The 17,639-nt window shown below is 42.4% G+C and overlaps 1 protein-coding gene across 4 annotated transcripts in view; it reads right to left on the reverse strand.

Annotated features, from left to right (window-relative positions):
- Positions 1–9,789, reverse strand: part of ASAP1 (ArfGAP with SH3 domain, ankyrin repeat and PH domain 1) — a 131,121-nt gene extending 121,332 nt beyond the window's left edge. For all 4 annotated transcript variants that reach the window (XM_074145470.1, XM_074145468.1, XM_074145469.1 and 1 more), the window contains exons 1-2: positions 9,743–9,789; positions 787–925 (exon numbers count right to left, since the gene is read on the reverse strand). In XM_074145470.1, coding sequence (XP_074001571.1) covers positions 787–912 — 126 coding nt within the window. In that variant the 5' untranslated portion in view covers positions 913–925; positions 9,743–9,789. The remainder of the gene's footprint in view (positions 1–786; positions 926–9,742) is intronic.
- Positions 9,790–17,639: the final 7,850 nt, after the last annotated feature.

A 17,639-nucleotide genomic window follows, 5' to 3' on the forward strand; every position in this document is an offset into this window, starting at 1 on the left:
ACGCTGTCTTGTTTTAAAGTCAATTGGAAGACATTTCCTCATAACTGCTGATCTAGTCCATAGGAAGTCACACTGAAACCTCAAATAGGAAGCAGTGGACTGATATCCCATATAAACCAGCTCTGGAAGTTTATCCATTTTCACACTCCTACTTCTTGATAGCGAAGCAGGATGAATGTTTAAATGACGTTTATAATAAGCGTTAAAAAACACCACCCAACACTCAGGCTTCAAGGTTGAGATGCTGACTGCATAATCACTTCTGCTGCATTATTTTGCTCTCCTTCCACCACCTTTTTGTTTTCATATTATTGTCCTCACTCCACATTCATCCCTTCTTCCTTACCTCATTTCTTAAACGAAGTCTCCCTTGGCAGGTTTCTGCAGTCAGAGTTCTGCGCTGACTTGATCTAACGAGCGGCTGGGGAAAACCTCTGCTAACGCTCCCAAACAAAACTCAACCTTCATCTTCCCTCTAAAAATCCCAACGTTCACACTTTTTTGTTTTCCTACTGCAACAACCGCCAACACCAAGAAGTACAAGAGCAATATTAAAGTTCAGACAACTGCTTTACGCACTAATCTTTAAGACGCCAGGGCAGAAAAGATTTCTGTAACTAGCTCAACACAAGAGCAAAGTCCCACAATTAAAAGACCAGATTACATGCATACCAATGCCTCTAGCTCCCGTGGATTTGGGCGGGTGGTACTGCCCCGTCCTGATGCTCTTTCCAAAGAGAAATAAAAATAAAATTGGGGGAGGGGGAAGGAAGGGGGGTGATTTACCTCTTCCAGCAGTGTGACCGTATTTCTGCAGTTCTGCAAGCGGGTGGTGAAGCTGGAGGTGGTCGGGGAGTTGTAATCCTCTGTGGTCTCGGCGATGAACTCCGACACGGTGATCTGGTCCGGCATGATCCTACCCCACCGGTGAAGCCCAGAAGGAGCCGAGCACACAGATCCGGGCGAGGGGAAGCCAAGTTTTGGGGAGGGGGAGGAAAGTGGACGGGGAAAAACAAACAAACAAAAAAAAAAAAGACAAGGAAAAAAAATTAAAAAAAAGCAGAGGGAAGATGTTAAGAGGCAGCAGAGACCCGCAGCATCAAAGCCGCAGAGAGGCTGAGGCTTCGCCCTCGACACCCAGCCTCTCCCCCGGCCGCCCCCTCCTCCTCCTCCCGGGCAGGGGCTGTGGGGGGAGAGGCCCCCCCCACGCCACCGCTCGGCCCCGCCGGTGGGGAGCGCTGCCTCGGCTGACTGCGGCCCCCCGAACGGCTGCGGGGACGGGGCCGCCTCTGAGGAGCCCGGGGCCGCCTCTGAGGAGCCCGGCCCCGCCGCCGGCGCTGAGAGGAGGGCGGGGAGCGGGGCCCGCCAGCCCCCACCCCGCCGGGCTCAGCCCCTTTCCCCCCCGGCCCCCCCTCACTCCTTCAACCAACTTGAGCACTAACTTGTGCGGGCTCCGGCTGCGCCCCCCGGCCGGGGGGAAGGAGGGGAGGGGACGGGCCGGGGGTGGCCGGGGCTGGCGGGGGCGGAGGGGTGGGGAGGAGGGGGCTACCACCACCGCCGCTGACAGTCGCCCGGTGACTGACACGCGCTGCCCGGCGCCCGCCCGCAGCCGTTACGTGGGGCCGAGGAGGAAGCGCTCTGCGCAGGCGCCGCCTCCCCCTTCCCCCCTCCCCCCCCCCCCCCCCCGCCTCCGCCGGCCCCGCCCCCGTCCCCGCGCACCGCCGCCCCCTCCGCGCCTCTTTCTTATGGGGAAAAAAAGGGCTTTTTTGGGGCGGATGCCGGGCTCCAGCGTCCCCCGCCTGCCGTTCCCCCCCCCCCGCCTCAGCCGCCGGTGAGCCCCGGTTTAGGGGTTTTTCACCCATTTTTAAGCCCATCGCAGGCAGCCGGAGCCCTTTCGCTGCCAAAGCTGCCTGTGATGCCAGGCGTGGAGATCGCATTGCTGATAAAGTCATCACTTTCGGCAGTTCGGCTATATAGATTTTTACCCTCCTTCTACTTAGGTAATTTTTAAGCAGTCCCAGTGACACCCTCGAAGGCGCTGTTCCTGATGCGAGTTCCTAATCCTGAGCCTTTTCAGAGGGAAGGGGAGAGTGATTTATTGCTCTTGAAATGGCTGGGTCGCAGAGCTCGCCGCGGTCCCTCGAACGGCAGAGGGATCAGCAGCATCCCCTGACACCGCCGCATCCCCGGTACCCTCCTTTGTGGGGCCCGCAGCCCTGCATCCCCTCGCAAGCGGTATTTCTGCATAAGTTAGAATATCCTTTATCCCTTATTGCATCGTGTAACTCTGGGAATTGACAGACAGCACTAATGAGCTGGGCTTTATTCCCACCCCCCACCCCCCACCTTTTTTTTTTTAAGCTTAGATTTTGGGGCCCATATGTGCCTTTTTAAAGAAGGTTAGGTCTCAGGAGGCTCAAGTAATTATGGTCATCTGCTGTTTCAGTCTGATTTATTTAGTCCTCCTATGTGTTTTCCTTCTCTTTGTATTTAGGATTCTCTCCACAGAAGCTGGGAAATTTAGGAATGGTAAATATTCTCAAATCTGAACGGTTGAAAATGAACAATATTACATGGATATATCTACGTCAAAGGTTTTAATGTTCTGTATTTAAGGACTTACTCCTGTATTACAATGCGCTTAAGCTTTTACATGGGTTTGTATGTAATTCTAATAAAATGTCCTTACAACTCAAAAATAGTTGAAAATATCAACAAAAGGCTGCGATGCCTGACTAAGCATAAAAGGGAGATACCTGATTGGTGTATACCCATAAAGAACTATCTGTATGCAGTTCTGCCAGCAAAAATATGATCAATACTCCTGAGACACGGTCCTGCCTGAACATGTTTCTTTGATTTCATTGCCTTAGCAGAAGCCCTCCATATGGCCATGTGATTGCTGCTGCTGCTGCTGCTTCACGTGATCCAGCTTTCCGGCACAAAGGCTCCAGGCTCATACAGATGATTGTTAAACGTCATGAGACTCTGAAAGGTAGAGTAGGCAAGAGGAGGAGGAGGAGGAAGCCAAGAAAAGAACCGCGTGGGAGTTGCACTGCGAAATGGATTTGGGCGGAAAAAAAATAATATTGAAGCACTGAAGAAGCGACTGGAGGGGTAGGAAGAAAATCAATTGAGGACTGTGTTCGTTAAGAGCAGTGGAGGAGGAAGAGAGATCAAGAAGATAAAAATGGCTAGTGGCATCAAAAGCAGTATGGAAAGTGGAGGGAAGAACTGTCTGGGGGTTTGGGCCACAGATGAGTTGTTTGTAGCATCCAGAAGAGCTGTGTCAGTGCGCCTTGCCTGCATGGAGAGGGGCTGGGTGAGGTGCTGGGATACGGCCCGAGGGCCAAGCAGGACCTCTGTGGTCATCCTCTGTAATTTCCTGCAGAACATCCATCACGGGCTGTCACACAGCCATTCCTGAGCCAGATCCAGGGTCTGCGGGTCAGCTGCCATGCTCACATTGGAAGGAGACCTGGTCCCTCCCTATCAGAATTCAAGTGAGGGTAAATCCATTGCACTGATGGGTAAACTGATTTAATTAATTGAGTACTCTGACTGTTAAGGTTGGATTGTTCCTCGTCAGGCTGAGGTTATTGACCTTGAGCACTAGTCTCTGGATTGTAAAATAACCTCATCTGCTATCCTAAACAAATCCTATGCCAAAAAGTGTGGACAAAAGCTGGACATATTGCTACAGACATAATTTCTTTTAATATTATTTAGAGAAAATTTAAACTGCAGAACTGAAGAGCACGTTCAACAAAGAAAGGCAGGAGGCAGGCCAGGGAAACTGGAGCAGTGAGGAGTGACAGAAAGGAAGGCATAGCTGAGAGTAGCAGTGGCTGAGCTTCTGTGTCTCCACATCAGGAAAAAAAATGTGGTCTTTTAAAATAAAATATTAAATATGTAAAAAATAGTATGAATACAGGAGAATACTGGGAAATAAAGAGTGCAACACAAGGCCTAAAGCTGAGAAAGGAAGATCAATAGCTACCGATCATAATTGCCTATTAGTCTGTTTTTTTTGACATTTCTAGAATTGTTAACTCGGGTGCTCAGTTTTGCTGCTTTGAAGCAGCATTTCCTCTTCCCCTATACAAATGCTAGTAGAGCAAACAGCCCTACGGGCATGACCTCTTTAGGCTTGGATTATCTTCACTTCAACTCACTGGAAGCAAGATTAGTTAATTAATATGGTGTTAATAAAAAATAAATGATACAGCTTGCCTGTAAAAATGTGCTTACATTTAGACTAGTCAAATTATATAACTGTTTCAGATAGCTTTTAGTGGATTTCAGATTTAACCATGTTTCCTGTTTTGAATTGCGATCAGTATCTGAGATTCGCTTCTAAATGTGTAAGATGCACCTCTCTATAAATTGTCACTAACTGAAATCACTGTTTCACTTCACAAATGTCAAAGAATAATCAGCAGAGTGTGAAAGTTATATTTCACGGCGTCTGCTCTAACGCTATCTTAGTCTGTGCGAGATCCTGGGGGAGGCTGTGCTGCAGCCTTTTTCTCATGTAAGGCTTGCCAGTAGAAGTTACGCTTATCTCACTCCTCCTGCTATTCTGATGTGAAATGCATCTCCGTGTCCATCCTGGGATGAGCCAGCTTGGGTGAGGAGAGTCCGAACAGCCCTGGAGAGCACACTCCTCGCTGATGACGCATCGCAGTCAAGGAAGTTGTGCTCTCTTGCCATCCCACCCAGTGATTCAGTCTACAAATCCATTTGATTCCCTGGCCTTTTTAACTGTGAGTGCCAACAGGAGAGTTAATTACAGCACACTTATAATATTTCTGCATATTGGTGATAGCACTTAGGGAGAGGCTAAGGAGCGTAGCGACGACAGCACAAACTACTAACACAGGTGTTTTGCAATAAGCTGAATATTAGCTATGGCATTTTTCATTTTATAGTACTCTAGTCATATTTAGATTGAGATCATCAGTTCATTCACTAGACCTGAGCCGTACTCATCAGGTGATGATGATTATTGTCATTGTTGTAAACTTTCAAACATTACAGATATGTGCCAGAGGTGAAGAGCTATGCTGCAGTTGCTTAGCTCTTTGTGTCGTCAATGCAATTAACTGTTTAAACCACGCAGGGGTGAGGTAGGGAACGGCAAGATTATCTTTCCACTATAGATAAGGAGAGAGATAACAGGAGGCTGTGGCCCTGCTAGCTAAAAGCAGGGCTGCCTTTTTGGCTGTCTAGCTTTAGTCATGCAAAGTCACCTCTTCAGGGTATCAACCCCACAGCTGTGCCAAAGCCGGTGGTGGATCTCCCAAGGGTTATGATTACACTGCCCGCAGCGAGCAGCCCCAAGACCACCCCCGCCGTCACGAGTGCCCGCTGCACAGGTCGCGAGCTCACAAATGCAAACTCCGACGTGGTTGTTGCTTGGGTTTTGGAAACAAGCTTGACCCAGGTTCCTGGCTGTGCACCAAATAGGCTGTCAAGCATGCTCAGACAAGCTGCCTCCAGGGCCATTTGCAACCTGTCAGCGTGGCGGTGAAGTGAGTTGTTAGCTGAAGAAGGAAATCATTGTGCACATGGATACTGTGCAGATGACTCCTCTTGATTAGTACAGCCATAGTCACGCCAGCATCTCACGTGGAAAATCTGGGTTTTTTCCTTCCCAAGTATGACAGAGATGATGCCACTTTGCAAATAAGGGTTTACACCTACACTCATTTCTTTACTTTCAAGATTCCCATCTTGGCTATTACTGCTGTCAGAAGTGGTGTAGATCAGACATTAGTGTTTAATTAAAACATCAAATCATTGAAATACACATGCTTTTGTTAGTAAACTATATAGTTGCTCTTTTCATGCTACTTAGCATCTTCACAAACATGGAGAGTGTCACCAGCTCAGCAGCAAATAGCAACAGAACTAGTGGCGTGCTAAAACTCATCAGGAAAATATCCTTAGGCTATGCTGCTCTACTATGCTGCTATTCTGAATAAATTTGTGGTTTGGTGTTATATTCATCCATTTCAGCTAAACACAGCAGTCAGCATTACTTCCCATCCTCCTTCCTATCCCAGCTCACTGTATGGGACCACTGTATGGCATAAGACAGCCATGGGATTTGATCCCCAATGAAGATGGTTTGAGATTCCCTGAGAAAACATCTATGTGGTAAATTGCTGTTGCTACATGTTTATAATTTAATGTTCAAATAACTTCTGACAAAATTAATGGGAAATGCTTATTTAAATTTATGGCCATGAGTACTAGAATATCCACAAATATTTTTGAACATCGCCTCTTCTTATTTGAATTGAATGTTGGGCTTAGGGGATAAAAGGAGCCTCAGATCAACAAGAATCTCAGCAGGGTGAGTTTGGCTTTTGGTTTTGGAGTATCTCATGTGCTAAAACTCGGTAAACTTATTTCGTTAGTGGAACTCACGTAGTTTTGTTTTGAAAAACAAAACTACCCCATTTATGTAAGGACACGTAACATCATCACTTTGTACTTCAGCAGGAAATGTTTAGTCAGGAGGAGTTTCACCTCCAGGAGCAGTGTCCTCTCGGAGGACGGTCCTGAACCTTGTATGAAATGTAACAACTACATATTTTAACCTGCAGCGTGTTTACACTTTTAATATCACACAAGTGCATGATGTACTCACAGGAAAAGGCAAAGTCTATTTTAAACATTGAAGCCTACATCACACATTGTGACTGGTGCTAATTTGCTTGAAGGGAACTTATATGGTAAACTGCACAGTGTTTCTGCTTGAGAAAGAAGGCTGTTGGATTTGACATTTGCAAACAAATCTTTGAAATGATCACGTTATTGGGGCAGAATAGTCAGGTAACTTTCCAGTCAAAGAAAAATGTTCTTGTCTAAATCGTATTGCTGTACGTGCAGAAAACCAAAATCCAGATGCAGCAAACATGCAGATTGCAATTCTGTATTCTTAAGTGACAATATCTACCAGTATGGCTTATGGACTACATGAGCTACGTCAACAATTTGTATTGCTGCTGGGACTGTTTTGAATACAAGGGTCAGCTGATTTCAATTTTAATACTGGCATCTCTGAGCATTTGTCTTCATTTGGTATTTAAAATTAGATAAGAAAATATAAGCAACTCTCTCAGAAGCTCCAGTATTAGTTTAAAAGCCTTTTACCACTAGCAATAGTGGCTTAAACAAAAGGTTCTTTTTGCATTCTTTCAATATTAATACGATAGCAAAAAGAGAACCCATTGTGTTCTCATTGTAAATGACATTTTGGTAACATTAAGATCTTGCGGTTTTAACACTATGTGTACCAAACAAAAAAGATTAAACCAAAACCTCAGAAACATTCCACTGAATGATACATTTCGCATCTTATTTACTTGAATGTCCAGTGCGAGTAGCTTGACTGAACGATAGGAGAGCTCAAATAGCCATCTCAAAGGACAGCTGAAAATAACAGCACTGAAAATGAAGTACAGCATTGAGTTACACAAGATTAAGCTGACTAATCTGCTGATTCAGTTTTGCCTTTGTTTTTTGGTTTTGTCATGCAAGATCAAGAGTCATGCAGACAAACACGTAATGGCATTCCAGGCTCACAGTAACAACAACAAGCGATGGGCTGTTCCCCTGCAACCTCTGCATCCTCCAAACAGAAAAACAGCAAAATGCTCACCAGCAGCAAGAGACAGCAGGTTAAGGACAGGGAAGGCATGCTCTTTTTTTTTTTTTTTTTTTTTTTTTTTTAATGCAGGTGTTCTGAGTTTGGTATTTTTATTGCATGGAGGTTTTTTGAGAGATGCTTATTTGAGAAACCTTACTTCAGTTGGTAGAAAGCGTAATACTGTGTGTCATGAGAGATCAGATTCAGAGCCATTAAAACACCTACAGAACATAAAACCCCAGCAGTATATTCCTCTATAAGGACCGTATTTTAGAGAGTCCAAAGATATCAAAGTCTTATGAATGCTGATGGGTAGGAAAACTGCAAGTGGAGCCCTGGCAAATTTAACCCTTGCCCGCAGTGCAAATGGGAGCCTGCTCATTGCTCTCAGAGACAGTAGTGCAAGGACTGCCCACTCCACGAGAGATGCTCTTCCAGCAGTACCCACCAGCGCTGTGTTGGTGAGGGTGAGGACCAGCACGGCAGGAACCTTTGTGTGGTTATCCCCAAATTGCTGACCCCGACAAAATCCTTGGAGGACACTGAGATTCTGGAGTGAGTCCAGAGAAGGGCAACGAAGCTGGTGAGGGCTGTGGAGCACAAGCCTTATGAGGAGAGGCTGAGGGAGCTGGGGTTGTTTACTTTGGAGAAAAGGAGGCTGAGGGGAGACCTTATTGCTTTCTACAACCACCTGAAAGGACATTGTAGAGCAGCGGGGGTCGGTCTCTTCTCCCAAGTAACAAGCAATAGGACAAGAGGAAATGACCTCAAGTTGCGCCAGGGGAGGTTTAGATTGGATATGAGGAAAAATTTCTTCACTGAAAAGGTTATCAACCATCAGAACAGGCTGCCCAGGGAAGTGGTTGAGTTGCCATCCCTGGAGGTATTTAAAAGACAGGTAGATGGGGTGCTTAGGGACATGGTTTAGTGGTGGTTTAGGCAGTGTTAGGTTGATGGTTGGACTCAATGATCTTAAAGGTCCCTTCCAACCTAGATGATTCTATGATTCTATGACTGTTGGGAAGGGCACAGCAGACACGTTAGCATGAGAGCAGGCCACGCTAGTGGGGTTGGAAAGCACAAGACAGCCAATATATCACAAAGGGGCGATTGAAACAAGAGATATAAGAGTCCTTCCCAAGCAGGAATTATAGTGACTGAACACTGAACACTTTTTTTTAATATGAGAAATGGTAATGACTAAAATCAGAGAGTGATACTGCAGAAATGAACATGTTGCAGGGCAGCTGGCATAGCAGGCTCTCCAAAATAAAAAGAGGATGAAATAAAGCCTCAACCCGCACTGCAAACATTTCAATATTTTCTCTTTCCCTCTGGAAACGATATGGCTGTGTCAGTATCCAGGCGCATCTCTGGTTCTAACTAAGCTGCTAAATGTATGCTGATGGCAGCATGCATCTCGTGTGCAGTGAAAATGGAAGTTCAGGCCAAAATGAACCAGGGAAGCAGTTTGAGAATGAAATAAAGGCTCTGTAGACCTGGGATCATGTCCTTGAGGTGTCACTCATGGCTGTGACATGGCATTTGATCTCTGTGTGCATCGTTTCTCTATCTGTGGAATGCAGGCAACTACATTTATTTTTCTAGGTGAAAGCACACTGGGCTTTTCCAGCTGAGTAGTGCTCTATCAGAACTAAGTATTTTTATTATACGTTTTATCCTAAGAGTTTCAGAAAATAACTGAAGGATGAGAAGGGCTCTCAAGCCAAACAATTTCATCAGCATTTTATTGGATAGACTAAAAGGATTGGCAGGTAAATGAAAGGCTTGCTTTCTACTAGTTGTTCATGATGTGAAAATATAAATCAGAGAGATCTGTTTTTATGAGTTTTTTTTTTCCCTTCTGTGTGATGAATTTATTAGCATCAGAGAAGTATTTAGTGGAAGAAGTGGGGCTGAGACCCCATCACACTAAACAGATGCACGGAAGTAATTTGTAGCTTTACGCAAGATTTTCTAAGGCACAGTCTTCAGACGTGCACATGTATGGGCCTACGGAGTTGAAGTTCAAAAGCTGGTTTATAGTGTTGACTGAGCATATGTCATTTCTTAGTTTCCTAAAGAGCGTCTCGTAGAGAAAAGCTGGAAATAAATCTGCAGATGTTGGATCTTATAAAAAAGGCCCTTGTAACCTCTGGACTGACTAGCACATCTGCATTTCCTTTATATAAGCCTCTATTTTCAAGGATGCATCACTTGGCCAGACTCTAGGCTTGAACTTAGCAGAGGAAATTTTCAATTCAGGAGTGATGTCTTTTGGGTTTTGGTGGGGTTTTTTGTTTGTTTGGGGTTGGTTTTTTGTTAGTTTGCTTTTTAATTAAGGAGATCAATATGTTAGACAATACATAAAACCTGAAATAAATTGAGGCATATCTGCTTTAATTGCTCAAAGGCTTGTCATCAAGCAAAAATTACTCATATTTAAAATTAGGGTCTGAATGTTTTATTAAAGAAGATGTTTGAATGTCATAGTTGTGGGGTCCTGTTAAAACCCAGGATGGCAGACAACAATCTGTAAGATTTTGGAAACTGGTCTTGCTGCGTGGACCTACTCTCTGTTGTGTCAGTGTTCATATGGTGCTAAACGAAATAAAGAAGTTCAGAATTTCAGTCTAGAAGTCCATCCCAGCAGGATCTCTCTCTGATAACTCATTTGCTTCTACTTCTAACCACTGAAATTGAGCCTGCTGCTTCCTGAGTTAACTGGCTCTCCATTGACTACGGTAGTGGGTGATCATCTGCTCATCTGTCCTGCCTCTAATGATTTTTTTAATGCATTGCTGATCCAAGCAATTTTGAAAGTGGGGCAGGAAAGGTGTCAAAATTCTTTATCTCCTAGAATTTTTATAGGAAAATAAAAATGGGCAGAGGGAAAAGATGTTTATTGTCCCTATGACTAGAAAAGGCTCACCCTCATCTTCTTCTTTATCAAGATAATTGATGTAGGAGAAAGATCCTGTAAATGTCCCAATCATGGGAAAAGTTTTACTGATGGTTTGTACCTCCTCAGGAGTTACAGTCAAGACACAAATCCATAGGAAATCAGGCTTCATTAATTTCAGTGATCTTACTACTGGTTATTTGCTTGTTGGTGGTTGTGTTTTATTTTATTCCTCCAAGAAAATCTAGGAGCAGTAGGACATAAAAACTTAAGTGCTGTTTCAAAATCAAATAGGAATATCCAGCTTAATAGCTTCATAATTTTCGAAAGATGATTGTTTGACTTCTGAACTCTTTGTTATTTAAGGCATCGTGGACTTAAAAAGGAAAAATAAGTGTAGCCATGTGACAAAGCAAATGGAAGATACATTCAGTTTTCAGAAGATCAGCAGCAGTGATTCACCCCTCTTGGCTGGGCTGGAGTGCAATATGGTCAACAGTTTCCCCCAGGGAAGAAGAAAAGATGAAAGTCCTACACTGCTGCGATGGCCAGGCAGGGAGCAGTGACCTGTGCCAGGAGAGCTCCAGCCAGGGCACCAGGTACAAAGAAAACTGCAGCCTTAACCACCAATGTTGTTGTTGTAGGGGGTTCAAGTCAGGCAATCCAAATGTAGCTTTTAGTGGTTCAATGAAACACAGTAAAAACTTTAAAACAAGAGCACTCACCATCCAGAGACTGAGTAAACAAAAGCATATTTAGACAACTGTGTGCTATTCAGCACTTTACATCACGAGAAGAAGAGGGGCCCTCCTCTTTCAAGCCCCCGCACAAATCTTGCCATAGATTTTTCAGGCTGATCTCAGAGATTTGTTGTTTTCAAAGTTAAAACAACATCAGTTACCAGATCTAGATGAGTTGAAAGGAGTTACAAAAAGTGTCCTTTTTATACTCTGCCCTCCCCCCCGCCCTTAACCAGCTTTGAATTCTATGAAAGCAAAGCAAAATACATAATAAGTGTTACTGTTTGCTCAAGCAGTCAATGTTTCGTAAGGATTTACTGATTTATTGGAATTTTTGATCCTTGCAAAGATCAATAAGTTAGACCTTTCTGAAAAACACCCACTGTAGTAATGTCCAAAGTGGCATTACTAGTCCAAAGCGAAGAAAAAACCAACTGGCAGGTATTGCAATTGATAAAACCAATTTCTTTTAGGCTTATTTTTCAGAGATTCTGGTCTGCTTTTACTCTTTAAATCAGTTATTTATATTTATGTCTTTCTTATTTCTTACCGATTCCATAGTGAATCTCTTGAAGAAAAACTTGAAAGCCTGGAAGCTGAAGATCTCATGTCTCATCTGTCACGACCAGAAACCTACCTAGATGAGGAGAAAAGATCGAATAAGTAAAACTGGCCAAAGCTATGAGTCTGACAAGATCACTTATTCAAACAGGCGGTTTGAAAAAACATCTATTAATTCTTCTGTGATGGCAATTTATCATGCCTTTTTTGATACTGTAAATTTCATTGTGGTAAACAGATCCATCAGAAATGCCCTGAAAATAGCATCTTGTTAAAAATTGCTACATGAGGGCTTCATTAACTGACCGGGAAAACTCTCGGTCTAACTCAATGTGGCAACTGCTCACTCAGCTGCACTGACTGCAGAGCTGGTAACGTCGCCTGTCCAAGTTGTCTGACACTTCAGAAGACCCTGTTTTCAGATATAACTTCAGTCTAGTCATTCAGGCTGAAAATTTCCATGTCAGGTGTATGCACCAGAGTGATTTTTTTTGGAAGATGGAGATACAATTTGAAGGACAAGGAGACTGGGAGCAAGAAGTGGCCTGATAGGGAGAAACCCTGTGTGTAGGAGACGGGGGGAGAGTGTGGGGGGAGACGGTCGTATCAGGACACTGGCAAGTGGTTTCACAGTTTTTCATCAGACTTCTCCACCATTATATTCTATATTATTTACAGTTGAAGACTTGCATTGCTGCAGGGAAAAGAAGGAGACAGAGGTGTTGCAGAGCCTCTGGAGGAGGTGGGTAGGCCTGGGACATACCTTTCACTTTTGAGACCTGCTGGGCTGATCTCCATGGTAGGTCTAAAGGGACAAGGTGGAAAAAGATTGACCAGGGCTTGGGGCTAGATATTTGTGCTGGAAGGAGAAGACTACTTAGAAGCCGTTGCCTTTAAAAATGAGGTGGTAAAGCAAGGAGGCTGGGACAAGTCACATGAGACAGATAGATGTGGACCAGGTAGGCTGGCAGAGCGGGAGACATAGCAAGGACCCATGAAGATGAGATTTGGATCAAACAGAGGGGCCAAGGCAGATGGGGAAAGGGAGGGAGGCCACCTCCAGATCACACCTTTTGCTTAGCTAGTCTGCCCGTTTCCTTTTGAGCATACCACTTGATTCCATAAGGAAAAGCACATCTCCTCCTCTATGAGTCTTTTATTTTTTTACCTTCTATCTAAGAGAAGTCTTGTTACACTGTTGACCTATTTCACCAGAGACTGCTGTAGTTTGTTTATGGGTTTTGTCCTGTTTGTTTTATGTTTCCAAATATGTCATGTGGGTCTGGAGGTTTGCCAGCCCTTAACATTAAAAATAACATAGGCTAATCCATGTCTCCAAGACACATGGGATTCAATTAAAAATTGCAACATGAAAGTTTTTGGATGGGGTGTTACTATATCTCTTTTCCCTTCTGTTGCTGAGCCTTCAGGGTACTTTCAAGTGATGCTGTCAAGAACTCTTTTGCCATTAGGAGGGTTATATATCTCTTTAACCAGCAGATTGCAATTTTTTACCTACTGGCTGGAAAGGATCTGAGATTCTACCAGGTATGCCAGCAGCTGGGAGGGATGGGAGAAGAAATGGTTAAGCACTCTGTCCATAAGGAAGAGGTGTGTCCTTAGATATGAAGGCAAGGGTGTAACAGGAGAAGTTACACCCCTTAAACTAAAAATATGATTCTCCAATATTATGTTACACGCAGGAAAAAGGAGTTAGAAGAAGACCTGGATGCTGCACTGGTTTTTGTGGGCTGGGAAAGGCCTCCACCAGCAGACAACCAAGTACCACAGTCTTACAACAAAATCACAGCCGCTGGCAACCCTGGATCTGGCACAACCCATGATGACATGCCTGCTTGTCGTTTAACTTTACAGCACATCTGTTCCTTTTAATGATATTATCCATCTCCTTAGGCAAAACAGTCACCTTCATGATTATAGGTTTATGCTATTCAAATCAAAGCAATGTTAGTTTAAAAAGAAAAAAAATATATAATGGCTCATTGCTTTCTAAAACGAATGCTGACCTAAGTTCACAAGTAACTATGATTTGCATTAGATTATGTTTTGAACCGATGGTAATTTATTTTGTATAAGTCCAAAAAGTCACAGAATCTCCTTGTGTCTGCTATAATAAGCTACTGAATATTATTTAATTACCCATTTGCTATAGGCAGCATTACCAGCATTTGTAGTTTAATTTCAGTGCCTCAGGATGATGTCCCTGCTTGTTGCAAGGGGGTTGGACTAGATGACCTTTAAAGGTCCATTCCACCCAAACTGTTCTATGATTCTATGATTCTATGATTCTATTTCCTTTTTAGGTCTCCTACTTGTTTCCAGAAAAATATTTATAAAGAATTCTAGTTGGTTGAAGTTATCAGGATTGATTGATGAGAAACAACACTGAGAAGGAAACGTGGCTTCCCTAGAGAGACGATGCTCCCCTAGTGATGAAGACACTCATGTTCGTTCAACACCCTGTCTTAGTGACCTTGGCCAAGTTATTAGAGCAATGTTCAGATGGCAAATTCCATAGTTCTTACACCCATGCAAGTGTTTTGTCTGGATAAAGAGGCTTTCAAGGCTAAATACATCTTTTATGATACTCGCAACACAGGGACTTCAGTAGAATTTGGGCTGTGTCAGGATGCCATTTTGATTCTGTTTCTCATCCCCCCAAAAAAGAAAAAGAGTGCTTCCCAACCTTCCTTGGCAATGTGAAGGTAACACTATCAGATTTATGTAAAGTCCTTATATATGACAGTATATGAGTGGGAGCAAGGAACGAATAAGAAATATAAAACCCCAGAACAGATACAGAACAATGCAAATTGGGGAAATATGATTGCTTTTTACCTAGGGACACCTACACTTGAGCAGAGAAAGACTAGCTGGGGCTTAAGTAAGAAAAAGAAGCCTAGCTGAGAACAGGGTGGCATTAATGGCAGCTGGGTGACAATTTAATACAATACAACAATACAGTAGCAAAATCTATTAGTCTTCAGATGAGGAAAGCATTTGTTCTTGTGCCTGATTATAAATACATACCATCTTATTGAATTAATTGGTGCAATCTAAGTGCTTGACTAATCCTAGATCTTAACTAATAAGTATAATGAGTTGAATCTCTATATTTTTAGGCTTTTAGAACTGGTTAAATAGTGTGGAAAACCAATAGATTCTCAGGAACGAAATATAAAAATTGCCAGTATATTGGATAACGGTCAAGAAGAAAATCTTATGCAGGGGTTTTGCAGAGGCGAGGAAAGGATCAGGAAATATTTTTATACACTTTAATTACCTGCATTTGATATTGCTTAAACTGTGTGTGATTTCATGTGTTAAGTCATTTAATGACCTATTTTGGTTTGCATTTTGTTTTGGAGCACTTTTTTTTTTCTTCCATAATAGAATACACAACCTGAACAGCAATAATATAAACATATATTTTGCATGTGCAATGAATATTTTAGGACAAATATTAACCAGCCAGTTTTCATGTATGCTTGAACTGGAGTTAACCTAACTAGAAAAACTCAAACAAGCAAAAGTTAATATTGTTTCTACAGTCACTGATGTAACAATAATAGTAGTTGTACACCACCATGCTGAAAATCAACTCCCTTTATGTCCAAACAATAGTGTGAATCACAGAATTCTGACCTTGATATACAAATGTGATCATGTAGTAATTATAGCTCTTGTGCTTTCAGTATAAACAGACTGCTTCATCTGGAAATGCTGTAGGGTACCGCTTCATTCTGCAATTTACAGCTAATGACTGAGCAGAAAGCTTTTATATCCCAAGAAGTTTTAAAATAAAGCAGGTAGAAAAAAATCTTTTTTCCTGCAAATGAAAAAATTAAGCTGGTTATTTGAACTACAGGGAATTCAGTCATTGCTCTCTTCTGTTGAGAAGCACATCTTACAAATTTAAAGATTGTCTTCAAAATCACATTTTGCAAAGGCTATTGAAGCTATTTTCATGGGTGAAATATAGAATTAAATTACTCAGTCCATGTGATAACTGGCATGTTCTTGAACAACTGTGAGATTAAAGAAAATGTCTTTCATTTCGTGCCAAAATCTGCTTGTTCTGTTTGTGTCTGTGTTGGTATCTTCCAAACAGGATGTGACAAACATATGTTCTTTGCCTTTGCCCTAATCCATGATTTGGATAACACTATTAGGATGTGGTCTAACAAACTTCAGTGAAGCAAATCCAAGTATATTTGTCTGTGAAGAAGTCACCTCAGACCTGATTTTAGTATTTCCCAAGCAATAGAAGCTCTGTCCTGACCGCATACATTAGCTGTACACGTTTTCAGTACTTCCATAAAAATACACCATCGAAATACCAGCATGCTTATAGGCATGGCCTGAATCCTGAAAGAAGTAATAATGGAAAAGGCACAAACCCAGAGGCACAGAGACCAGGAGTGACCCTGAGGAGCTGACTGACATCCTCTTGATGATGAGTCCCTATTTATAATGGTTTCTGAGAAATGTCAATTGCTCAGTTTTTCATCTATTAAATAATTACAGTGATGACTTAATCGAAATGTTGTTCCATTCCAGAAGTTCTACCAAAGTTCATAAGTATTACAGCAATAATATAGATTTTTTTCCATGAAAACTTAAAACCTCAAAAAATACCAGACAACTTTCTCGAAATAAAAATATGTTTTCCTTAATTCTGTCCTGATTTGCATTACTTTTCTCTGATTCTTTATGAATAATTCCTGGAATTAGCCATTCCAGTGTTTTATACTGGACTGACGTCAGGCTGAGAAGGTTATTAATCCTCAGGTCATTCTACTGAACTTTTAAATATATTGGCAAAGTATGAGCTTTCTTCCATTCATTTTGAAATACCTACATGTTTGAAAATGTATGTAAAAACAACTTAAAACTTTAGATAGTTTATTGGATAGTGCTCTTACAAATAACAACGGACTAAAAGAGAATCTAGTTTTAGGACCTGACGTTTCTGTTAGATTGGAAAGTAGTTCTCCACCCTCATCTGATGATATGATTGCTATATGATTATGAAATTATCATAACAGGTTATTTGGGCTGTCCAAGTGCTATAGAAGAGTTGCACCAAACAGCTTAAATCTGTTTTAGGAATTCATGCTGCAAAGGATGATAATTCTAAGACTCAACAGTTTTGTACAGTATCACCACTGTTGGTGTATGAAGTCACAACAACTTGCTATAGAGGGCCAGAGGGCTTAAGTGTGTTTGTTAGGTAATTTTCTGCAGTCTCATTCAAAGGTGAATTTTCTTTAAGACTCAGGTACATGACAAAAAGATTTGTGTAAGTATTTAGACTGAAGGACTCTCTAGTCTTTGAAGCCTGTCTTTTGTTATTTTTCTAAGGGCTTCAGGGTGATGGTATTGTGACTTAAATCTCCTTGGATCCACTTAAGAGTGACCTTTTTATCACTTCCAACTACATCCATCGGCTATTCCTTGGGCTCAGGGAAGAATTTTCATTTTGTGGAGGCAGCAGCTAATCAAAGTGTCTGCTGCCTGGCCTTAGACCTCTGGAGAGCTTTCACTGATCTTCTCAAGGGTATATTTTTTGTGTTTGATGACAGGGCTGCCATCCGCAGTGCAAGATTTTAAGTTACTTATGATCCATTTCTGAAGACTGTGAGGGGCAAATAATGCATAAGAGGGCTTCCCACCTTCTCTATAAGGTAAGTCACTACTTAATTATTTACTCAGTATGTAGTCTATAGAAAAATAGCCTGTACATGGTATACAG

The sequence above is a fragment of the Numenius arquata genome, chromosome 3 (genome assembly GCF_964106895.1).
Source record: "Numenius arquata chromosome 3, bNumArq3.hap1.1, whole genome shotgun sequence".
NCBI classification, from domain to species: Eukaryota; Metazoa; Chordata; class Aves; order Charadriiformes; family Scolopacidae; genus Numenius; species Numenius arquata.